At 45.5% G+C, this 25,711-nt stretch overlaps 1 protein-coding gene across 10 annotated transcripts in view; it reads right to left on the bottom strand.

The window, feature by feature from the left end:
• The window catches only part of SIRT5 (sirtuin 5), a 30,788-nt gene extending 5,897 nt beyond the window's left edge, over nucleotides 1-24,891 (bottom strand). For 3 of the 10 annotated variants that reach the window (XR_016394537.1, XM_089918339.1, XM_089918337.1), the window contains exons 1-8: nucleotides 24,826-24,891; nucleotides 16,833-16,982; nucleotides 13,977-14,110; nucleotides 11,649-11,874; nucleotides 10,066-10,153; nucleotides 9,193-9,246; nucleotides 7,662-7,785; nucleotides 5,882-5,997 (exon numbers count right to left, since the gene is read on the bottom strand). Coding sequence is in view for 9 of the 10 variants with exons in the window: in XM_089918339.1 (XP_089774465.1) it covers nucleotides 5,882-5,997; nucleotides 7,662-7,785; nucleotides 9,193-9,246; nucleotides 10,066-10,153; nucleotides 11,649-11,874; nucleotides 13,977-14,110; nucleotides 16,833-16,947 (857 nt within the window). In the remaining variant the exon portion in view is untranslated. The other 7 variants (XM_089918336.1, XM_089918335.1, XM_022586697.3 and 4 more) reach the window with 5 other exon arrangements.
• Nucleotides 24,892-25,711: the final 820 nt, after the last annotated feature.

The following is a 25,711-nucleotide window of genomic DNA, read 5'->3' as shown; positions in this document are numbered from 1 at the left end:
TAGATGAAGGTGGACAAGATGAGGGGAAAATGCTTCAAAGTTTTTTTGTATGTTCTTTCTCCACTTAAAAAAAGAAAAAACAGGGAATTCCCTGGTGGTCCAGTGGTTAGGACGCTGTGCTTTCACTGCCGAGGGCGTGGGTTCAACCCCTGGTGGGGGAACTAAGTTCCTGCAAGCTTCGCAGCGTGGCCCCCCCAAAACACAAATAAACAGAAAAATATCTAAACCAGGAGTTGTATTCCAGTGTTTTCCAAGATTTCCTGATGATAAGAATCACCTAGGTCACTCGTTAAATATACAAATAAACAGCCCGCTTGCCCTGGATATTCTGACTCAGGAAGTCCAGACCGGGGCCTTGGGATGTGATTTTCTTGGTAATCTGTTTTGTTTTATAAAATAAAGGCTCAGGTGATTTTTCTCTTCAGGGAAATTTGGGGAACACCAGGAGGATTATGAATATGATTTATGCAAGAAAGGTGAGCTCCAGTCAGTAGATTCCCACTAAAGAAAAGGCCTTTGGCTCCATCAGGAAAAAAAAAGGCAAATGAATGCACATTTATGCTTTAAATGAAAATGAAATACTTATGTGTCCTTTTTTATTATATTCTTGCTTTAAGTGACTTTTTTGGTTAACAGACCACAGGGCCCCTTTGCATGGACTAACGGGGCACCTACCCCCTACCCTGATAATCCAGCCTGGGAGAGCACGGGCCTTCCCTATCAAATGTGATCAACTGTAAATTAAAAGAACTGACCTCTTTATACTCTTGAGGAGTAAATACATAAATAAGACAAGCGATAAAACCATCTTCTAGCTAAGAATTCCTGAGACTTCTCAACTCCACTTGCAGTGAGCTTCCTCTGGGGGCACTTGCCCAAGCACACAGGTCACTTCCTCACCGTACTGACCCCTCTACCTCTCCTGGAGCGCCTCCCCGCTCCTTCCTCTCCAAGCATGCTGGCCTCCCTGCTGCCCCTCAAACCGCCCAGGCTTGCTTTCCCCTTGGGGCCTTTGCTCCAGCTGGTCCCGGCATCTGGAAAGCTCTTAGCCCAGACACCTCTTTAGCTAACTCCTTCCCCTCCTCCAAGTCGGCTCAGGCCTCTTCTCAGTGAGGCTCCCCCCACCCACCCACTGAGTCCTGTGACTCACCTGCTCCCCCCAGCTCTACTTTTGCTTTTCCCACGGCCTAATCCCCACTTCTCATAGGCCACAGAATCTGCGCATTTATTATCCCTATTGTGTACTATTTGCCTCCACCGCTAGAATGCCATCTTCACATGGTAGGCTTTGTGTATCGTTTACTAATATATCCTATCCTAAGCACCCAGAGCAGTGCCTAGTACATAGTAGGTGCTAAATAAACAATTATGGGCTTTGACTAAATTCCAAAGTTTAGAGAAATGCAAAGATGAACAACAGGTGGTCGCAGGGCGTGGAGGCCCCAAGGGTGCTTGGAAAGCCCTGCACACCAGTGTCTCGGGAGCACAAATCCCACTTCTGCCTCAACAAATGCATGCAGACCCTTACTTGCCAAGGACCTCTGGGAAAGAGTAACAGCTTGAAGCCTAAATCTGAAAATGCCTAGTGTAACCGTTTTTCAGAAATCATCTAAGACAACCATCTGGGACAGGGGAAAAAAAAAAACAAAAAACTGGAACTAATTAAATTAACACCTTGAAAATATTAATACATTTCAGTGGGAGGTAAATTCTACACGACTTAGTCTCTAAATTAGAATCGGGGCAAAGAATCCAAACAACTTGTACAAGGTCGAAGGAGTCTTGTGAGATCCAAGTTTAAAACAGGCAGCATTCCCACCATCTATTTAGATAACGAAGAAAATCAGGTTAAAAGGAGATATCATTCCAATTTTCATTCTTCTTATTAACCTAGAGCAGGGGTTGGCAATTTGCTTTCTGTAAAGAGCCAGAGAGTAAATATTTTCATCTTTGCAGGCCTGACAGTCTCTGCTGCAACTCCTCACTTCCGCTGTTTAAGTTCAACAGCAGCCACAGACAATACAGGAACATGTGGCGGTGGCTAGGTTCCAATAAAACTTTATTTACAAAAAACATGGTGGGTGCATTTGGCCTACAGGCAGTAGTTTGCTGACCCCTTGACCTAACTAAAGTTCAGCCAACATCTGTTACACATAAGATGTGAGAAATTTCTGCTTTTGTTGAGCTGCGTGTTTAAACAAGCCTCTTAACCACTCTGGGCTTGGTTCCCCATTTGAAAAGCTGAGTAGGATGAGGTGATTATCACCCATGTCTCTTCTAAATGTCAGCTTTGGTGATGCCTAGACAAAAGCATTGCTGGCTTCCCTGGTCAGTTATACTCATCTGGGAAAATTCCCAGACTCCGTGGTACAGAGAGTCTCGGCTCCCAAAGAAGCCCACAAGCATCTGTTCTCGTGGTTCTTGCGGTCGGTGCTGTCAAAATCCGATCAAAGTCTCTGACTAGCAAGTAGCCTGTTTGTCTAAACAGAGACACGGCAGGTTTTCAGGATGTGACGCTGAAGAATTCTGGTTGAAGAAGAGTAGCAGCTGCAGCAGGTCTGCGGCTTGAGGAGGCCCAACTTATGAAGTGATATCATTAGTACATGCCAAGAATCTCTTCTTAACTTGCATGGAAAACCACCAAGTTCCATTTCCTTTCACGTGAAGACCAACACGACGGATGCCCAGTCCTTGCTGGTCAGTCCTGAGCGTGAAAGGCAGAGGCCAACTCTTATCTTGGGTTGTGGAAACACATGAGTTTTATTTTCTTTTTCCCTATCTGCATTTTACTTTTCTACAATGACATGTACTTTTCTGTACACTTATTAGAGATGAGCTGGAGATCAAGTGACTGAAAATAAGCCACATTAGAAGAAAAATAGAATTTGGGGATGAACCGCATTTCCTGCTTCAGAAAATTTACCCTGTCCCCACCTGGGAGCGTTCTGATGCTCTTCCAAGCAGACAAGAGGCTTGGGTTACCTGGCTGCGATGTTACTTTTGATGAGGCTAAGTGGCCCAGGTGCTACACGTAAGTGCCACAATGTACCAATATTTTAGTGGATAAGTTAGAAGACAATAACTTTTTTAATAGAACAACTTAATTGAGATGTAATTCACATACAATCCACTCATTTAAAAGGTATAATTTAACAGGTTTTTTAGTATATTCACAGAACTGTACAACCATCACCACAAGCAACTTTAGAACATTTTCATCATCCCAAAGTAAACCTGTACCCATCAGCAGTTAGTTACTCCCCATTCCTCCCTACCCCAACCCTAGACAACCACTAATCTACCTTCCGTCTCTGTTGATTTGCCTATTCCGGATATTTCGTACAAAACAGAACCATACAATATTTGATCTTGTGTGCCTGGCTTCTTTCACTAAATATAATGTTTTCAAGCGTCATCCATGTTGTAGCATGTATCAGTACTTCATTCTTTGTATGGCTGAATAACGTTCCACTGTATAGATAACAAGTTTTGTTTATCCATTCATCAGTTAAAGGACATGTGGGTTGTTTCCATTTTTTATTATGATCCATGCTACTATAAACATTCATGTACACATTTTTGTGTAGACATATATCTTCATTTCTCTTGACTACATACCTAGGAGTAGAATTGCCGGGTTATATGTCAACTGTGTATATAATCTTTTGAGGAACCACCATACTGTTTTCCAAAGCAGCTGAATCATTTTACATTCCCACCAGCGATGTATGAGGGGTCCAGTTTCTTCACCAACACTTGTGATTCTCCATTTTTTAAATTATAGCCATGCTAGTGGTTAAGTGGTATCTGGTTATGGTTTTAATTTGCATTTCCCTAGTGATTCATGATGCTCAGCATCTTTTCAATGTGCCTATTGACCATGTATATATATATCTGGAGAAGTGTCTACTCAAATCTTTGGCCCACTTTTTAATTGGGTTATTCGTCTTTTCATTATTGAGTTGTGAGAGTTCTTTATATATTCTGGATGCCAGTTCCTTTAAAATATTAGACTTGCCAATATTTTCTCCCACTCTGTGGATTGTCTTTTTCATTTTAGTGGTGGTGTCCATTGAAGCACAGAAGCTTTAACTTTGATGAAGTTCAATTTATCCATTTTTCTTATGCTACTTGTGCTTTTGATGTCATATCGAGGAGGCTTTGACTAACTTAAGGTCACAAAGATTTACTCCTATATTTTAAGAAATTTATAGTTTTAGCTCTTACATTTAGGTCTGTGATCCACTTTTGTTTATGGTGTAATTAAGGGGTCCAATTTCATTCTTTTGCAGGTGGCTATCCAGCTGTTCCAGCACCATTTGTTAAAAAGATTCTTCTTTCCCTTTCTGATTTGTTTTCATACCCTTTTCAAAAATCAATTAACTATAAACATGAGGTTTATTTTCTGGACTCTCTTCAGCTGTGTCCTTCCACATACTTAGGTCTTCTGTATTTCTTCCAGCAGCATTCTGTCATTTTCAGAGTATAAGTTTCACACAGAAGGCAATGTTTTAAAAGGTGCCTTCCTGGGGCTTCCCTGGTGGCGCAGTGGTTGGGAGTCCACCTGCCATTTCAGCGGACACGGGTTCGAGCCCTGGTCCAGGAGGATCCCACATGCTGCAGAGTGGCTAGGCCGTGTGCCACGGCTGCTGAGCCCGCGCTCTGGAGCCCGTGAGCCACAACTGCTGAGCCCGCGTGCCACAGCTGCTGAAGCCTGTGTGCCTGGAGCCTGTGCTCCGCAACGGCAGAGGCCACCGCAATGAGAAGCCCGTCGACACAATTAGAGAAAGACTGCCTGCAACAACGAAGACCCAACACAGCCAAAAATAAATAAAATAAATAAATAAATTTAAAAGGTACCTTCCTAGTTCCCACCTCTTATACACAAATGAAGAACTATGGTCTAAGCACATAGGCTGTAGCTGACTAAAAAGACCTGGAGAAGTCTAGGAAGAAAGTCAGCTCACTCACCTGAAGAGGATTATATCTGAGTGTTTCCACACTGTCTGTGACACGATTTTATCCCAATGAAAAAGAGCATTGGTTCTCATCCTGGCTGCACATTAGAATCACCTAGAAAGCTTATAAAAGTCATGGGGCTCAGGCTACACCTCACACCAATTACACCAGAATCTCCTGGGTCATCAGATTTTTAAAACCTGAGGTAAAAACCACTGACTAAAGTAGTGACAAGAAGCTCCAGTGAAGTTTTCTTTTATTTATTCATATTTATTTATTAGTTTACAGTCTACCTTATTCTGGAAAGGAATTAAACAGACTGACAAGAATATATAAAATACATTAAAAATGAAGAGAGAAAAGCAGGGGTGAAAAAAAGCAAAACAAAGGTGAAGACATAAGATGGAACCTAGAATGGGACTACAAATGAATACTGTGATAATCTACACTTTGCACACAAATTTGGGAAACAGGATCAGTATCACAATATGGCCACAAGTACAAATATTCTTGACAGTAAGACCAAAGAGGAATTTGCCCAGGGAGCCCCACGGTGAGAAGAGTGGGTGATGCAGTTCCGCATGGGTATCTCCTGGGCTTACGTGCTAAGTCTTCGGCTGACCTACCTCTAAATGCCATTACTAAATCTAGCTTAAAAATACGAATAAAAGTAAAGTCTGAAGAATCAAGGAAGAACTTCCAAAATGTGAAAAACAAAAGCCCTATGGCAAACTTCCCGTGAAAAGACACAGCTACCTTCATCTAGGTTTAATACTTTGTTTTCTTCCATCAAAGCAACTATAGGCCAAATAACAAAACACAAACTCCGTGTTTTTCAATTAGAATAGTAGTAAAATCTGCTTGGATAAGCACGTCCAAACATGCTCAACAGCGTGCATTCCCACCTTGGTGATCCCGGTACCTGAATCTGTTCGCTGCAGGGGTGGCTTCTATGTTAAATTCGGCCACTGGTACCCCCCGGGCAGACACCTCGGGGGCAAACATGGCAGCGGGGTAGACCACCGAGGAAGTTCCCACCTACAGAGCAAACAAACGGAAACGGACAAATGACCACACCGTGGAGAGGAAACAGCTTTTCAGAAAACCTACCAGAAACCTGGGCCAGTTTGTGGTGGCGGGTGTGAGGACAGCTAAGCTGTATGGGATAAGTGGAGAGCGTCTGAGGGACAAACAGGGAGGCAGGAGGCGCCCCTCTGGCTGACCCCTAGAATTCGGGAAGGACACGCTATACGAAGACAAGAGCTGCACACACGGAGAGAATGGCAAAGAAATGACTCGATCGTCACCCAAAGGGGGTTAGTTTTAGTTTTGCTTCTGCTCTTTGAAGAGATGCAAATAATCCATGTTCCTTTTAAGTTAGAAAATACAAAGAGAAAACACATACATGTCATTCATAATCCTACTTCTACCAAGATTATCACTGTTCACATTTTGATGTATATTCTTTCAAGTTTTTCTCTATGAATATATATTTATAAACATTCTTTACAAGAGCAGGGAGACCAGACCAAGTTTTACAAGCCAGCTTTCCTTGCTTAACCGTCTATCAAGCACATTGATACTAGATTCAACAGTGGGACGCACTCAAGAAATACCGGCTGAATGAACACGCACCCGTGAGAGGCCGCTTCTGCTTTTAGAGATGTGTTAGGAGAATTTGAAATGTGCATGCTCTTTGTCCCATTAATTCCACTTCCAGGAAATCTGCCCTCAGGAAATAACTTGAAAAGCCTGCTAAGAGTTACATCTAAGGACATTCATCATAGCATTGTTTTAAAATATCAAAATCTGAAACAGCCTAAGTGTCCAACAGTGGAGGACTGGTTAACTATGTCCTTTTACATCCATACAAAGGAACACCACGCAGCCTGTTAAAAGATGATGTGGATTTGGACGTACGGACATGAAATAGGCTAAGTGAACTGCTATGTGAATAAAGCAGCTTCCAAGCAGAACATACAGTATGAACCCACTTTTGAATTTGAATATGTCTACATCTGCATAAGCAAAGGTCTAGACCAGGGTGGGTAAACTCTGTGTAAAGGGCCAGATAGTAAATTTTTTAGGCTTTGCAGGCCATGCAGTCTCTGTCACAAATACTCAACTCTGCTATTACAGTGTGACAGCAGCCATAGGCAATACATAGAAGAAAGGGTATGGCTATGCTCCAATACAACTTTGTTCACAAGACAATGTACATCATAGTTTGCTCCCCTCTGGTCTAGAAGAGATCACACCAAAATGCTAACAGTGACTATTTTTGGATTGTGGAATTATTGGTGATCTCTAATTTCTTCTTTATAATTTTATACTTTTTTGTATTTTCTCAAATTTAATAACGAGCATGTGTTACTTTCAAAATCAGAACCAATAACATGCTCTTTTCATTATTTCTCTTCTGGGGGGAAAGGCTTTGAGAAGCCCCAGACATGGTCTTCCATAGTTTCATATTTTGAGATCGTATCTTATTCACCATTTCTTAGTTTTTCTGTAGGGCACCCCCCGACTCTCAACACACCCTTAAGAAAAGGAAGGAAGGGAGGGCGGAGCGGGAGAGAGGGAAAAGGAGGGGAAGAGGGAGGAAGGAAAAGAGGGGGAGGGAGGGAGGAAGCAACCCCCACCCCCACCCCCCCGCCTGGTGTTTCAGAGCATCCCGAGGATCAGGGACGGGCATGACCTACCACGAGACACAAGTCACAGAGGGCCAGCTCCCTGCCAGCCTCCTCCAGGATGGCAGGGTCCAGGTTTTCTCCAAACCACACCACATGAGGTCGCAGCAGGCCCCCGCATGCTGCCTCTTCACACCTGGAAGAGTGTCATCCTTAAGCCAACCCCAAGACCTGCTCTCAGGAAGGTCTGCCCAAGTGGATCGGGGATAGCCAGGAGCTGCACCAGGGCCAGTCTGTCCAGGTAGGTCACTCTGAGCCTTCCTATCCCCCATCCCTTCCCTCCAGCCCACATGAGCTTGTCCTGAAGGTGTAGTTCTACCTGCCCTTATGAAGTTTCTATTCTGTCTGGATGCACTGGGTTGATGTGCTGGTGGAGGCGTTTCAGCCAGGCTCGCTCTTCTCCTTCTAAACAGCTGTCTCTTCCCCAGCCGCTTCCCCACGGTCATGGGCACGGTCGTGCTCACGGTCAGCCAGGCCCAGGAGGAATGTACTGGGCTGAGGTTTGCCTCTAACACGTCAACTGCTTGCTAATTTCATCAGTGACCTCCTTCTTTCTTCTCTCAGATTCACCTCTCTCTTGCCCCGTCTCTAGCCAAGTTCTCCAGCGTCAATTCCTAAAAATCTCTCATCTTTCACTCGCTACTATCCCAGGTCATCTTATAATTTACCTTCTAAAATAATCTCCCCCAAACACCATTTTCATCATATTAATCTCCTAATCAAGATTCTTTTAGATCAAAACTTCAAAATTTAGTAATGAAAACATTCTTTTAGAGCAAAACTTTGAATTTAGTAATGGAAACCCTTATTAAGAAAAATAAAAAAGGTGAAGTCAACCAGGGAAATACTAACATAATCGCTCTTTAGAGAGTAACAGTGTACTTTCACGTATTCAGTGCTCTGATTAGTCCTGCAGTAAAGGAAACATACTTTAACTTCGTTCAATCTGTGTTTCCGTATTTATTTGAGCACATGACATCTTTTTTCCAAGTAATGCCTATAACTTCACATGGATCTAGTGCTGTAAGAAACACTTTTGGAAGCGCTATTTTAATGTCTAGTTTTGAAAAACTGACATACAAGTTTTTTGTTGTTGTTACTCTACCAAAATTCTATTTGGCCCTACAACTTCACCTTTGCAAGACCTCTTTCTGCCTCCGTGACCCTGGATTGATAACTCTGAAGATTAGGAGGAGGACAGAGAGGGTAGCAGCCGAGGCTTATGGACCAGTTAGTCCCGGGACGCCAGCCTCTACGCTTCGTATACACTGGTAAGTGTCTACCACATAACAGCTGCTGAAACTTTCAGACCTGAAATGATCCCGCCATAACACACAGGAGAAAGGGACGGGACAGAAGCACTTCTCTTAAGCCTGGCTTGGTTCATCTTTTGTCCTTTCGCCCTTGGCCTCATAGATCAGGGCTGGTTTCGGCATTTGCACATTTAAGAGGCATCTCACCAAATGAACTTGGATTTTGACTCCTAATTTTCTTTTTTTTTGCAATCTGGAACACCAAATACAGATCAAAGATTTTTACCCACCGGGGAAGTTTCTCCACTGGGATTCTGGCATCTTGAGTTTCAGGTTCTGGAGCCCTGAAGTAAATAGTATCAGAAAAGAAAGAACGTCACTGGTGTAATCGAAGAACAATGAAATAAGATAACCCAATGAAACTGTCTCTTTGCCTGGCAGTATATGGTACAAAACTCCTAATGAATACACACTGACTTAGAAGGGTACTAGGAGGATGGACACCAAACAGTTGATTACCACTGGTTCTACCTCAGGAGAGGGAATTTGTATGTGGGAAGCGGGTGGAGTACCTGTTGTGCTAAGGAGAGTTTCATGATTTGCATGGTATATGTCATCCTAGTTGGAATAATCTGCAATGACATTATGTTCATAAGTTACATGGATAATTTATACTGATTTAAAATAGCCAGGTAGAATTTTTCTCAATATTCTGAGTCTACTCTTAATTTCTTGCCCTAATTATAATAATAGTAAATGTTCATCATAGAAATGTTGGAAAATTCAGAAAGATATATATAAAGAAGAAATCAAAATTGTCCATAATCTTACCACTCCTTTTTGTTGTATTTTCTTCTGGACTTTTATCTATATAAAGATACATCAACATGGTGTGTTTGTGTGTGTGTGTGTGTGTGTGTGTGTGTGTGTGTGTGTGTTTAAATACAAAGTTGGGATCATACTGTATAAAGTTAGATTCCGTTGTTTTCACTTAACATTGTAAATTGTGAGCAAAATACTTCTTTTATCATATAGCTGTACTGTACCCAGTTTTATTTCGCATAAATATCCATGGGCATCTTAGATGAATGTTCGATTTCTTCACATTTATATTCAACTTAGACAAAACGACACACGTCTATTCTGTAGTGCAGTATAATTACCCTTTTCCTGATAAAGCTGGACAAATTGGACTCTTGTAATTCTCAGCCACAACTCCACAAGAGGTACATCGAGTTTTAAATAAGCTACCTGAAAAACAAAAGTTAAACAAGACTGGAATTTAGTATAGTCAGGTGCAATTGTCTCCACGTCTAAAAGGGTACGAAATAATTTTGTTTTTATACATCATTTTAACAAATGGGCCTACCCCAGGCATCACAGGGAACATAATAAAGGCATGCAGTACTACTGAACAAGCCAGAACATCTGCCCCCCTGGACTGCATAACCTGTAGGAGAGAGAGGCGGATGAAATAACTCACTGCGTGACTAAGCAGCTCTCTGATTGCCCTGATGTTCGGGTGGAACTGAAGTAGTCAGTTGGGCAGAAGAAGCCAATCTAACCCTAAGGGCAGGATTTACTAAGTGTATGACTGATAAAGGCTCAATAGCTTGGGATGTGCTTTACAGAATCTTAATTTTGACTTAATAAAGCTTGAATCTTTTCTACAAAAGCAGCTCAATAAATAATCAACTAACAAACGAAGAAAATAACTGTTAAAACTAGCAATGACTTATTGAGCTTAACCAATAAAAGGTGATCTCAGTTCACTAAATAGTCACCCCATGCCCAGTGCTGAGCACGTCACACTGCGGTGGACACACACTGTTCCATTCTGGCCAGGACTCCTTCTTTGGGGAGCCACCTCTCCTCTATCCCATGCCAAGCTGACGGAGCTGTCAGTCACATCCCCAGATACAAGCTTGGGCACGAGTTCCAGACTGGTCCCATCGTAGCAGCCTATCCTTCTAGCAGCAGTGTTTGGTCAAAAGGGAGGTATGTGATCCAAGCAAGGCCATCCAGAGACTTATTTTCTGAGGAGACAGCTAAACTAGAGGGAGCCTGGAGCCCCACTGGGTCACTGCTTCTGGAAATCCCACAATTTGAAATGCGTTTCTTGGGATTGAACTTTTGTAGACTATTAAATGCCCTTGGGAAGAAATTCCTGCATGCCCAGTTATGCTCTTGTATGAATGAACTGATTAGATTTTCGGTGAGAGCAAAAAGGGGAGAGCATTAAGAAGAGGAAAGAGGAGGGTGTCATTAAGCGCAGAGAAGGGAAACCAGAGGGACCCACGACCAGCTCCGCGGTGTCACAGACCTGGTGGGCTCACTGCAGCAAAGGTCACTGAGCTGGAAGCTCCCTAAAGGCTCGAGGGCTGAGCAGAAGCACAGCCTCAGCGGACACTGCTGATCAGGGACACAGGGAGAGTAAATAGTTCCCCAGGGGATGCCAGCCCTCTCCGGAGCTAGATCCTGCTGGAGCCACAGCGGTTCAAGGGCCCAAGGCTCCTGCTTCCCTCAGCCCAGCTTGGGGGGCTGTCTGGGAACATAAGGCCCCTCAACAGGACACCCAGGGAGGGGAGAGCACACAGCAGAGTGGGTGGGGCTTCTCCAGGTAGGGTGGTCCACATTCCAGACACCTGGGGTCTTGTTAAGATGCAGTGGGCCCAACTGGGACATGGCAGCACCTGTGTTTTCAGGTCTGGTTCCCCCCTCCCACGGAAGACTGAGGGTCCCTCACCATGGATTTCCAGAAGGTTCTTGGTGCCAGCCTTGCGGTGCAGCTCGTCGATGTTCTGCGTGATGACCGTGACCCGTCGGCCCTGCCTGCCCAGCCGGGCCTCACACTCAGCAATGGCCAGATGACCGGCGTTGGGCTCCTTGCTCTGCACCACCTCCCGCCGGTAGTGGTAGAACTCCCACACCTGGGATGGGTTTCGGGCAAAGGCCTGAGGGGTGGCCAGGTCCTGGGGGGCAGAAAGGAGGCAGGGGTCAGGGAGGGAAAGAAGCTCTGATGCTCCAGAAGCTGGGCGGTAGGGCTGCTGCAGCCAGCGGGACACTCCCAGGCCTCCTTTGTTCTAAGCAGAGAGGCAGGCCGCTTTGGGAGGTGCCCTCAGGGACACATCCGTGTAGGTACATGTGGCGTGGCAGCCGCAGGGCGGGACCTGGGGCTCACGAGGGAGGGACCTTGGAGAAATCGGTTTAACTTCCCCAGTGATGACGCAGGGAGACTGCAACCTGTCTCATCTTCCACTCGAGTAAGTTACAACTGTGAAGTCAAGTAACAGGAGGGAAGGTAATTTAGTCTGGAATCCAGTTTTCCATGGAGCTCCACATTACAGGATGCCAAGCTCATTTATCAAGAAAAGTAAAATGCAAAATGCCCAACTGAGGTATAATGGCCATAGTTGAAAAACTCGGTTTTTATAACTATAATGATAGGTACATACACACACACACACACACACACACACACAACTACACATATAAAAAATAGTATATACATTATAGTAACAGGATATATATAAAATACCTATTTTTTAAAGTGCGATTCCTCTTCTAGGAGAGGCAACTCTCATCGACGGTGGAAGAGCAGTGTGGTCCGTAGCTGTCTGGGGCTGGAAGCTCGGGGGAGGGGAACCCTTGGCAATGACTGAAATGTTCCATAAATGGATTGAGGCGGGGTTGGGATTATGCATTGTATTTTACTATAAAGGTCACCCTTCGACCTGGTGGTAAAGTCAGCCTGCATCGGGGAAGTGGATCGTCTGTGCCATCAACCCTGTACCTCCCTCCTTCCTGTCCCCACTTAGACCTCCGGTGGCCCGAAGCGGTCACAGGCAGCGCATGAGGTGGAGTCAAACAGTCAACTGACTTCTTTGGGTCCCCACAGACCCTGAGCTGCTTTGACAGCACCGACCACCCCTCTGGAAGCCCCTCCTGATGCCCACTAAGCACCCCCGTCCACCCCCACCCCGCCCTGCTTCTCAGACCCAGGGACTGCCCTCCGCAGCTGCTCCTTCTTGTGGAACCCTAAGGGCCCTCTGCTCTCCTTTCTCCCCTCCCTCACCTTTAAGGTGATGATCCCCAGACTCGCCCGGAGGGCAGCAGAGAGGTGACAAGACATCCTAAACGTGTGCCAGCCTGAGACATTTAATCGGGGAAGGAAGGGCACATTCATTAACCCTTCCCTCGGTAAGAAACTACCTATGAAATCTGGAAGTCATGCATTGAAGTAATTACTCATGATTGCCTTCTTTCGACCAACAGAAATCTACTAAGCGTCTACATGTGCCAGAGTTCTGGGAGCTGGGGACAGAGCGATGAAGAAAACAGGCACATTTCCCTGCCCTCCAAAACTAGGGATTTCCTGGGCCAGGGGGAGGGGAGGAGACTGCCTACAGGGGCCTTGAGGGAATATTCTGGGGCACAGAAATGTTCCACACGGTGATCCTGGTGGTGGCTGCACCACTGTGTACATTTATTAAAACTCACTGAACTGTACACTTATATTGGCGAAGTTTATTGCATGTATGGGGTTGGCCAACAAGTTTGGGTTTTTCCCAATGTATTATACCTCAATAAAAACTGAATTAAAAAAACTGCATGCCCCCAGAGAACTTACATCCTAATGACCTTCATGTAAAGTTTTGAGCATCAAGGCCTAAGCCTTTAACAATTCAACACTGTTTTTCACATGAAAAGTTCAGAGAAACTTTTTAAAGATGTGTAATTCTTAATTTCAACATCGATAGAAAAGTAATGAATTATGCTAACCAAAGTTTTCTGGTTCCACTTTAGTTACTGGAAGAAACCCAATTGTTATCTGAATAAGTGCAGTCAATACATGCCTACATGCCTAGAAAGAAAGGCAAGAGGCTGCTTTGCTTAAATCTGAGATCTTAATCATGCGGACCGTGTGTCGATGCCAAAACAAACACGACAAAAGGGTCATGGTAAATTTCAAAACTTTTCCCTCTGGGTGTCAGGAGTAGGTAGAGGTTCCGAGTCAAACACTATTACGGCTTCATGCAGAAGAGCCTCTCGCTGTTGTGGAGACATGACTAACCTGAGCTTTCCATCTTCTCCAATAACCTCCCGCTCCTCTGAAAGTCGGTACCCCACTCTCAGCACTGACGCCAGCCCCTGAAATGATGACTATGTGCTTGGCTTTTGCAAAACACTTCCGGAAGTCAGCCATACCTAAAGAGGGAATCAAATCTTGGTCAATTCAGTGTACCATTTGGACATTTACATCCCAAATCAACTGCCTGTATTTTGAAACTTGACCTTGCGTGAAATTATACTTTAAGATGAGCAAATGAAAATCATTCTCGTACCATGAAGATGCCCCCAGGCACCTGATGTGTGCGTGTTCAACGTCTTAAGAAAGAGATAGGGGCTTGGGGCGCACAGCACTGGCCCTGCATCCCACCCCATCTCCCGCAAGCGAGATCTTATGTGAATGACTGACCCTCTGCTATCCTGGGTTTCCTTGGCTGTTTCACGTGCACAATAGTGCCTTCCATAAAGGGTGGCTACTATGAGGATTAAAAAACGCTAATGGGGGCTTCCCTGGTGGCGCAGTGGTTGAGAGTCTGCCTGCCGATGCAGGGGACACGGGTTCGTGCCCCGGTCCGGGAAGATCCCACATGCCGCAGAGCGGCTGGGCCCGTGAGCCATGGCCGCTGAGCCTGCGCGTCCAGAGCCTGTGCTCCGCAGCGGGAGAGGCCACAGCAGTGAGAGGCCCGCGTACTGCAAAATAAATAAATAAATAAATAATTTTAAAAATTAAAAAAAAACGCTAATGGACGGGGATGCACCTTCCTTCTTAAAAGTAAAAACAAGCTTGTGTGTGTGTGAGGACTGACCTCAGGCCCACTGGGCCCCAAAGCATTCCCTTCCTTTCCAAATTCACTTCCCTTTGAGGATCTTGCTAATCCCAGCTTCGCTTGGCATCACCACCGGGGTGAAGGTGAGGGCCCCTCCTCTGTGAATAAATGCTCTGTCCCAATCTGGACCCATGACCTTCTCCTTTACAGCTCGAGTAAGAGCTGGTCTTTACAACAAGACGACCCCAGAGACTTGGGGTAACGGAAGGGAACTGAACACAGAGAATAACACGACAGCAGGGAGTCGTGGTCACAGCCTGTGGCTTGCACTCCAGGATCCAAGGCCTAACCCTGCACCTCCGGGCATCCTCCCGCCTGACCTCAGACCAACAGGGGCAGCAGCCCTCCTGCCGTGAGGGCTCACAGTGCCCAGGTGCTGCACCAAGCACTCGATGAGCATCACCGCCAAAGGTGGACTTTGGTCCTGAAGCGAAATGTCATCCATCGCCAGGCTTGGAACTGCTGTTGTTTCTCCGGGCGGCAGAGATGAGGCCGAGAGCAACGCCCTCTCTCCCAGGCGCCGCGGCTCTGCGGCCCTCGTGCCTGGGGTGAGGAAACGCCACGGCCCCGCAGGCCAGGCCTAAGCAGTGCAGCAGAGCCGAGCATAAGCTGCGGGGGAAGAGACTTCCTCCAGTGCCCCTACCCGGAGAAGCGAGTGTGGACCAGCGTGGCCTGCGGCTGGCCTGAGCCACGAGGGCAGGGTCTGCCGAGCACAGGTATCTTCCAGGAGTGGCCAATCTGCGCTCAACCTGCAGTGGAAGCAGGTTCCTTGGCGGATGGAGCAGGCTCTCTGGTCTCCCTCGGGAGGAATGGCAACCGAGGCTAATCAACCCTCGGACTGATACAGCACCCCTGAGACATGGAACAGGCGAAGGAGGAAGGGAAGGAAGACAGTGGGATGGGGGCTCACAGACAACAAAGTGAACGTTAAAGGGAAGGCGACGTCATTGCGCACCCCAAGCTGGTGACGTGTATCTTACCAGTTTCTCATACTTGATGGCTCCTCCAGGCAGGGGGGGGACCTCCTCCCCCTTGTAAGCTCAGAGCTGCCTCTACGGCTAGCCCAGGACAGAGAATCTCAAAAGAGGCTCCAAATCTCTCCTCCCCTTCCCTTCCTCCCTGACGACTGGCAAGAATAAACAAAGAATAAAAGCAGAGCCTCAGAAACAGAAGATGCAGAGGCTCCGGCCCCCTCTCCCGCTCGGTCCTGGAGCTCTGGGACCATGCTTTCAGCAGCACAAGCTCAAAGGGATGAAGACGGTCTAGGCACACTGTGCCCCTGGGTGTAACCAGCCCGGCGGCCTGCCAACCGCACTAGCCCTCTGCCTGAATTCGCACCCCTTTCAGAGACAGACCAGTGTGAAAAACAGGGCCCACGAAAGCTGTCCAACCAGGAAGAATTCAGAAAAAGAAACCCAGTCTGGGTGGGTTAGAGGTTGTAATCTGATCTAATCTCCTGAAAGAACAAGATGCTTAATAAGAAAATACATCAGTACTTTTCTAGGAACTATTTACATGACTCCTGGATTCAAAACCTACAAACATCCTTACGGACCTAAAGTTCACCAATAGAACTTTACCCTAAAGGTCTTTTCTACCTCAAATGTAAACTCTGTCATCCTACTGATGAATAGATTCGTAGGTCAGAGTTGACTTGCAGGTTTTTGTCAGGTAGAGATACAAATCATTTCTGTCTAGTAGAAAATTTAACCCCATAGTACCCATAGCATGATCACTAGCTTTCTTGCCCTGTCGAGAGGTGAGGGGTTTAAAATACAAATCATGTGTGAAAAGCTTAAATGCAAACATTCTGAAGAAGCAACAGAATGTCTTAAATGGACTTAACTTGGCTACTGAGAGATAATTCTGACCCTGTCCTAGAAAGGGCTTCCCTAAGGACAACAGGACAGAGCGACTTTCTCCACCATCCTGCCCCGTACCCACTTCAATACAGACATTCCCCCTCACAGGGCAGGAACTTTCAGGTATTTCAAATTCCACTGGAGATGAGATGGCAGGCTGCCAAGACCTACTTGAGCTTGGACGAGCCATTGTTAGGCAAATCTTGGTTTGTATAGAGGCTGGAGGCTTCAATCCACAATACAGCTGGGAAAGTAAACGGCTTGGGACAATCCGGAGAGGTGGCATCAGGTTCTCTGCGTCGCACTAATTATGGAGATGGGCTTTAGAAAAATCACAAAACAAAGAGAAACAATCAGAAAATACTGGTATTTCTGCAAATATATACATACACACATACACATATATGCAAAAGAATGCCCTTAACAAAAATCTTCTGTAGCAATTTTCAGGGTGTTCATCCTCTAAACCAGCTGTTTTCATTGTGTGTTCTCAAGCGCTCCTAGGTGCCCAGAATAGTGGTTTACAAAGTATGGTCCCCAGACCAGCATCAGCAGCATCCCCTGAGATCTTGTTAGAAATGCAAAGTCATGGGCTCCAGCCCAGATCCACTGAATCAGGAGCTTTGGCAGCGGGGCCAGCGGGGCCCAGCTCTGTCTCCGGGTGATCCTGATGAGCGTGCGAGTTTGAGGACCACAGCCTCAGAGACTTGGGAAGGGGTCAGATGGGAGAACTCATTTGAAACACAGCTTCCGATGCTTTCAAAAAGGTATGAAGGGCTTCCCTGGTGGCGCAGTGGTTGAGAGTCCGCCTGCCGATGCAGGGGACGCGGGTTCGTGCCCCGGTCCGGGAAGATCCCACATGCCACGGAGCGGCTGGGCCCGTGAGCCATGGCCGCTGAGCCTGCGCGTCCGGAGCCTGTGCTCCGCAACGGGAGAGGCCACAACAGTGAGAGGCCCGCGTACGGCAAAAAAAAAAAAAAAAAAAAAAGTATGAAAACCACTGGCTTCTCAACTTTGCATCAAAATATAGCTTCTATGAGAATGTAAATTCTGAGAACTGAACTAGGCAGGGAAGATATGCGCTATGACAACAAATAGGGTTAAGATGACATCGTCTCAAAGAAACTTGTGACTCTTCAAGCACATTTAGTAAATCTTTACCTATCCGAGGAGTTATATAAAAGAAAAACAGACACAGAGAAAGGTAATATTCAGATCCATGACATCAAAAGGGTAACTGACATAGCTGACTTCTATCTAGCGGATCACATTGTTGGCAGAACTCAGGATTAAAGGTCTGTATATACAGGAAAAATAGAAAAATAACACATTTCCCAAAACTTTCCAATCCCTTTGGAGGACAACCTATCAAAAACAAATGCATTTTCCCTTTGACTTAGCACTCCCAAGTCTGGGTATTTTTACAACAGTGAGACTTGCACACATCCAAAATGACATATCTACAGGGCTCTTCTTTAGACTACTGTGATGAACAGCAAGAGACTAGAAACAACCTACATGTCCATCTGCAGGGGATGAGTTCAATAAACAATGACACATTCACAGTATGCAACATGGCTGCTACAAAAAAAGAATGCACGTATGACTCTATGTGTATGATATTCTGGACTAGATAAAACTATGGGGACAGAAAACATATTAGTGGCTGCCGGACCAGGGAGGAGTGAATACACAAAAGGGCACGAGGGATATGGGGGAGTGACAGAATTGTCCTACATCTTGATTGTGGTGGTGGTTACATGATTGTGCTGTCACAACCCATAGGACTCTGCCCTAAAAAAGGGTTAATTTTACTGCATGTAAGCTATACAATGGTTTAAAAATAAAAATAATGGGTTTCAGTTTTGCAAGATAAAAAGAGTTCCGGGGAATGGACGCACAACAATGTGAATGTACTTAACACGACTGAATCGCGCCCCAAGTAACAGTTAAACAACAACAACGACCCAAATGAACAAAGTCTAATTAAATGTGATTTGCTGGTTGACTCAGTATTTATAAGCAGACAGCTCGCTGGCTTCAGAAGTGAGTATTGATATCAGTAGAGCAGAGGGTATTCAGAGAGGTTAAAAATAAATGTCTGGAAGATGAGCCTCAAAACTCTGTTCGTGCCAAATCAGATTATTTCATTCCATAAATCTTTCCAATGTTCAGATTTCACATGTTAAAAATAAAAAACAGAATGAGCTGTCCCCTCTAATCTGATAGAGATTTCCAGAATAGGGGACAAAAGTCAGGTGTGAATAGTGCCTTGTAAGAGGAAGGCAGGGGGATACAAGTTATACCATAGTACTTACTTGCATTTGTGTTTAAAAAAAAAAAATGGAGGAATTCCCAAGAAATTAGTAACAAGAATTGGGGTGAGAAGTAGGATGTATGGCGACAAGAGTGGAAGTGAGGATTTTCAACAGGTGTGTTTATATATTGTTTGCATTGTCAGTGCTCTCCAGCAAAAGTCTAGAAGACACCTGCAGCTGAGCAAGTGCATGGACGGAGCTGCTCACGGTGAGGAACTGCAGGCGTCCCGGTGATGTGCTGGGAAGGATTTATTACAGGATTTGGGCTTGTGTTGGGTAAAGCTGGGGAGGGTCAGGAAGGAGGCTTTGATCTGGATTGGATGCTGTCAGGAAAAAGTATACTTTAATTGGATAATTCCGTGAGTGTGATCTAGGAGGAAGGAGTGAAGTGAGGCTTGAGCTGGGATCGGTCAAGAGGCAGCAGCCCTCCTTTTAGCCAGGATAGGAGGGTGTTTTGCCATTTTAGTGGTTTAGACAAAGTTCTTATTTATGTCTGGGTTCAGACCTAATTATGGAGTTGTCTTATTTTTGTCCGATTCATCGTGATCACAGGGTAGCCTTGCCTGATGTTGGTGCTCTGTGAAATTACTGATGTCCAACAGGCCTAGCAGATAGCGCCAGGTCTAAATCTGGAAGCAGACCAAGCGTCTATCAACTCTTCAAAGGGTAAACAAATTGTGATTCATCCGTACAATGAAATCTTATTCAGCAATAAAAAGAAAAAACTGGTAATACGTGCAACACGGATGCATTTTCAAAGTACTACACAACAGTAATACGACAGTGGAGATGCCTGGCAGATACGACCTTAACCAAGTAACCAAAGTTAACATCACCAGTTCTAAGACATACTGACTTCATCTACCTCCTTCACACTACTTCATCTTCGTCTATAATATGATGCCATGAGAAGAGCAAAACGTCACTTGGGTGGTATTTTTCCCCAAAATGCATTAGCTCAGTTTAACTGTAAGAGGACATCAGACAGACCCCAACGGAGCAAGCATTCTATGGCAAAAGTGGCCAGTACTCTTCAACAAAGCTATCAAGGTCATGAAGAATAAAGACTGGAGACATGTCCCAGTTTGCAGACTAAGGAGGCATGACAACTAAATGCACTGTGGGATCCTGGACTGGATTCGAGACATGAAAAGGGACATTAGTGGCAACATATGAAGTCAGCCAATTAGTTAATGGTACTATATCAATGTAAACGTCCTAGTTTAGATCATTGTACTAAACTGAGTAAGGTAAGATGTTAACCTTAGGGGAAACAGGGTAAATGGTATATGGAAACTCTGTATACTATGTCTGCAACATTTCTATTAACCTAAAATTATTTCAAAAATAAAGTTGCTGGGCTTCCCTGGTGGCGCAGTGGTTGAGAGTCCGCCTGCCAATGCAGGGGACACGGGTTCGTGCCCCGGTCCGGGAAGATCCCACATGCTGCGGAGCAGCTGGGCCCGTGAGCCATGGCCGCTGAGCCTGCGCGTCCGGAGCCTGTGCTCCGCAACGGGAGAGGCCACAACAGTGAGAGGCCCGCCTACAGCAAAAAAATAAAATAAAATAAAAATAAAAAAGTTGCTTTCTTTTGAATAAAGGAAAGCATTATGCTTAGTGAAGGAAGCCAGACCTAAAAGGCTGCCTACTGTTTGAGACCATTTATATGATATTCTGAAAGGGCAAAACTATAGGTACAGAAATCACCTCCATGGTATCCAGGGACTGAGGGAAGGGGAAGGCAGGTAGAACCAGGGAAAATTCTATGTCTTTATTTTGTGGTGTTTTTACAAAACCCATAGACTGTGTAACAAAAGGGCGAATTTTACAGTATATAAGTTGCATTTCAATAAACCTCACTTAAAAACAACAAGAAACCAGCAAACTTTCAAGCAAACAAAATGTCAACAAATTTTCACTGTAACCTGTCTCTGCTTTAATCAAAAAGACTGGACAAGTAGCTTGGAATTCTGAAAAAGAGAGTAGGTTAGAGAAAAATAGTGTAGTGTTGGTTTCCAGAACAACCTCAGGGGACAAGACCCTTTGCAGTCATGAGGTCAGAAGCAAAGATAGTGCCAAAAAAGGCCCCTGGTTGACAGGCTGCCAGGGGGAGAAGGTGGACAGGCTCAGATGCCCAGTGGCCAAGGAGGGCCACTCTGGTGGGCAGCCTGCAGACTGCAACAATGGGGATGCCCGACTATCCTGAAAAGCCCCCCAGTGCTTTATTTAAAGGAAGCATGAGGAAAACAACTTGGCAGGATTTTCCACCAGCACGGGTGTAAGCTTCTGACAAACTTCAATTGATTTGGAAAAGCTAACTACTCGAACACCTCAACAACGGTGTTAACTATCTAGTTTATGCTTTATTTTTTTAACTCTGGAAAAATGTAAACATATACAAAAATAGAACAGCATTACTAACTCGTATGTATGTTCCCATCACTCAGCTTCAATAATTATCAAGAAAAGGGGTTTTTCTCAGATCCAGCTGAGGCTTTAAGATGTCGTCATAGATGATAAATGTTAAACTTGCCCATCTTGATGAACACTGTCAAGATTAATGTTCCCAAAACTGCTTCACTTTACTAAAAGCTCCTTCTATGTTGCATGAAGTTACTTATGTATTTTGTGCTTAATATGTTCCGTTATTTCTCTCAAAGATGTTTGATTGCACTGTTGCTTTCTAATATTTAAATCTGGAGACACCAATTTGATCCAGAAAATTATTTTCTTCCTCTGTTAAGTTTTTAAATGTTAGAAAACATTGCCACTTATTTTCAAAGAATTCTAGACCAACTCTTGAGTAAACTGTCATATTTTTTCTTAGACATGAAGGTAGGATTTTTAAAGTCATTAAGCATTTAAAAGGATTTAAGGATTTAAAATCCAATCAACAAAGGCATCAACATAAAGCAATTGACTATACTGCTATATGTACAGCTCTTCTGCATGAGCGTCTAAATGGTGGGTCTTCTGCTGGATAGCTGTGAAATGAAGGCAAATCTTCCTTCTACTCTGAACTTTACTGAATTTGTTGCTAATTATAAAGAGTTGTCAAAAATTTGAGGTTATTAAGAAGGAGTTTTTAATTAGAATTGACAAAATTAAGACTTGTATTATCTGGGTAAAATGTTATTAACTTTTCATCTAAGTTTTTCTATTCAAATGTTCTCATTATTGAGTAATAATAATTACTTTCACCATAATACTGAACTCAAAATAATAAAATGGAAAGAAGTTTTCCTTGCTCATGTTTCAATATTTCCAAAAACCACTAGTATCTAGATTGTTTGTCTAGGAAATGCAATGAGCAAGTACTTTGGGGGAAGACAGCTTTAGTTCTCAACTTATGTGAATTACAATGTCTATTGACATACACATATATCTTATATATATAAACATATATATGCATATAAACATACTCATGAATTGTATACAATTAAAATACTTTTAAATATTTAAAAAAATACTTTTAAATATTAAAATACTTTTAAAATACTTTTAAATATACAATTAAAATACTTTTAAAATACTTTAAAATACTTTTAAATATCATATTCTTTTTATTTCAAATCTTTTATCATACTAATTTATTAGTGGAGTCTAAGTTTTTCATGTCTATCCGAAGTAATGCATCAGCGAGATAATTTTGGTCTTGTGGGTTACAAAAACTAAACAGGTCTACTGCCTGTTTTATTAGTCATCACATGATTTTTTTTTTAAATGAATGTAGGAATTGTTTTGCTAAATTTTCCATTAACTTAGAAGATGTTCTCCAAGTCTCTCAGTAAATGTGAAAACAAAGGAGAGCTTAGGAACAAAACTTTTACACGTTTCAGAACAGTGCCACCTGATCTCCATGATTGTAAATACTCAGAACATAAGTCTATTCTCAAGATGCTACCTCAAAGTATTCATCGGAAGCATCCTCTGCGCCAACACTTATCTGCGTTTCTGAGGGATGAGGGTGGGCAGTGGTTCTAGCTTCTGCAAGCTCACAACCCGATTCAAGTGCAAAAGCAAATACCTGGGTGGTGCGGTGGTAGGGTAGAAGGTCCCCACTGTGCTGAGTCAGAGGAGGAAGAACTCAGGTTATCTGGTCCAAAAGCCCTCAGGGGTGAAAAATGCCCTGGGTGAAGCCACCAATTATCCTGCCTTGATTTTACATTCAGGTGGGAAGAAAGGCCTCAGGAGAGAAAAACTCATTCATCACAGTCATTGGGAACTTTCTGGGTGCAGGATAGGTTCCCAAACACTGATAGTACTCTGGGTGAATGGCAGTACCTACTTAACCAGTACCTACTTAACCAGGCTTTCTTGTGAAACTGCAAACTCACCTACCCAATTAGAAAAAAAGAAAAATGTCTCAGGTTCCCTGTTGAGAAAGGGGGCACCCCACCAGTTCTGAAAAATACAATAAATGTAAGGTTATATTAGGAATTCGAGAAAAAAAAATTTACAGAACATTAATTTAAAATACATGATAATGGGCTTCCCTGGTGGCGCAGTGAATAAGAATCCGCCTGCCAATGCAGGGGACACGGGTTTGAGCCCTGGTCCGGGAAGTTCCCACATGCCGCGGAGCAACTGAGCCCGTGCGCCACAACTACTGAGCCTGTGCTCTAGAGCCCGCGAGACACAACTACTGAAGCCCGTGCGCCTACAGCCCGTGCTCTGCAACAAGAGAAGCCACCGCAGTGAGAAGTCCGCATACCGCAACTAGAGAAAGCCCACGTGGCAGCAATGAAGACCCGTCGCAGCCAAAAATAAATAAATTTATTAAAAAATAAAATACACAGTAAGTACATTGCAAAGGAACTGCAAAAACTTACACAGTTGTTCACTAAATACTTTTTGAACACCTATGAGCTAAATAAATGCACTGCTCTAGCCCCCAGGTATCCACACTGGCAGACTCACTCCCTCTCCCCTACTACCACCTGCCCTACTACCACCTGCTCTTGTCAAGGTCACCAGCCTTGCTAAACCCAAGGCTCCTACTTGACCACCTCTCCGAAACCACTTCCTCCTCCCGGCTTCCAGGCGCCATCCTCTCCTGGTTTTTCTCCTACCTCGCTGGATCTCCCAACCCTCCAAGGCTTCAAGATGGCGCTCTCACCTCACACAGCCAAGCCCGAACTCCGGAACTTTCCCCAAAACTTCTTCCTACAAAGCCTTAGGGCACCATCCTCCTTGATGCCCACTTCTCCTTTCCTTCAGCATCTCGCACCCACATCCCCACAGCTCAGCAAATCCCGAAGGCTGCAGCTTTACGCTACGTGCGGATCTGGCCGTTCCTCCCAGGCCCACCAGCCGGCCTAGGCCACCCCACATCTGCCACCCGGGCTGCTGCAGTGCCCAGAGTGACTCTACTCCAAGGGGACGTCCTGCCCGGGGCCCCCAGGGTCTCTCCCTTCACAGCGGCCTACCAGGCCCACCTGCCCTGGCCACATGACTTTCTGACCTCGTTTCCTCCCCTCCCTCGTCTCTCGGGCCGCAGCTGCCTCCGCGCTGTGCCGGGAAGACACAAGGCCTCGGGCCTCCGCACGTGCGGCTGCGGCCGGGGCTGCCTCCCGGGTCCACCCGCAGAAGTTGGGCGCACTCTCCTCCCCCTCGCGCTCCTCCTCCCCTCCGCCACCATCTTGGACCCCGGAATCGGCGGGTGCGTTTGAGTCGCGCAGGCGCGCCGCTGGCCGGCTGGCCCCGCCTCCGCGTCCGGCCCGGTGAGCCCCCGGTCCACACCTAGCCGCTGAGCTCGGCCCCGCGGGAACGCGTGCTCTGCCGGACCCCAGGCTGGAGCCCAGGAAGGCCGCGCAGATGCCGGCCTGGCGCCAGCGCAGACGCACCTGCAGCAGGCCCGAGCGGCGGCGGCGGCGGCGTAGGCGGCGGCGGCGGCTCTGGCGCGGGGACTGGACGACGAGGCCGGGGGCGGGACGACGAGGCCGGGGGCGGAGCGGCTCGACCCACGTGGCCGGGCTTGCGCGGCCCCTGCCGGAGACCCACACCTGGCCGGGTTCCCGAGCCTTGGGGGGCCATTCCTTGAGCCTGTTCATCGTCGAACAAGATTGTTCTTTTGCATTTCTTTCTTTGGGGGCCGACCGGCCCGGGGGAGGGGACAGGATCTTATTTCGTCTTTGTGAGCTTCCCAGATGTGTTGTGAACGACGAGCTGCTTTCCTCCTTGAGCCTGCAGCTGATCGCACAACTTTGCGACAGAGCACTTGGAATTATAGGTGGGCTTCCTCTGAGACGCTATTTCCAATGATGGTCAGCGGGGCTCCCAGGCCAGCCCACCAAAGCTGAGTGCCGGTGCTGAGATCCTGACCCCTTGTCTGAAAGGAACAGTTTCAGGTCCTCGAGGACTCTGTGACCCACGTGGCTCCACATGTCTGATTGCCCGTAAAATCATTCATCTTTCTTTGTCCTTGATTTAGCGTTACCACCAGCACTAATTTTCTCAGAATAGAATTGCTTCTGGCTGCGCCAGTAATCCTAAAGGCAAGCGGTCTGAGAACTTGGTTGCATAGAATGTTATGGTAACATTTGTTTTCCCAGCTCAGACCTCAACCACTTCCCTCAGTTTGGCTGGAAATCCAGCCCACTTTGCGGCCTCTCTTGCTCCTACAAGCTGTACCAGCCTTCAGGGCCCTATGGAGTCCAAGAAAATTGGAGAAGGGCCTCACCTCTGGCTGCTATATTTTCCTAACATGTATATGGCACTTTGCACCAGACA

Source organism: Delphinapterus leucas, chromosome 10 (genome assembly GCF_059928025.1).
Source record: "Delphinapterus leucas isolate spDelLeu-1000000601 "Yukka" chromosome 10, BTC_Dleu_Yukka2, whole genome shotgun sequence".
Lineage (NCBI taxonomy): Eukaryota > Metazoa > Chordata > Mammalia > Artiodactyla > Monodontidae > Delphinapterus > Delphinapterus leucas.
Note: the sequence above shows the minus strand (reverse complement) of the source record. Positions and strands in the feature narration are given on the sequence as shown.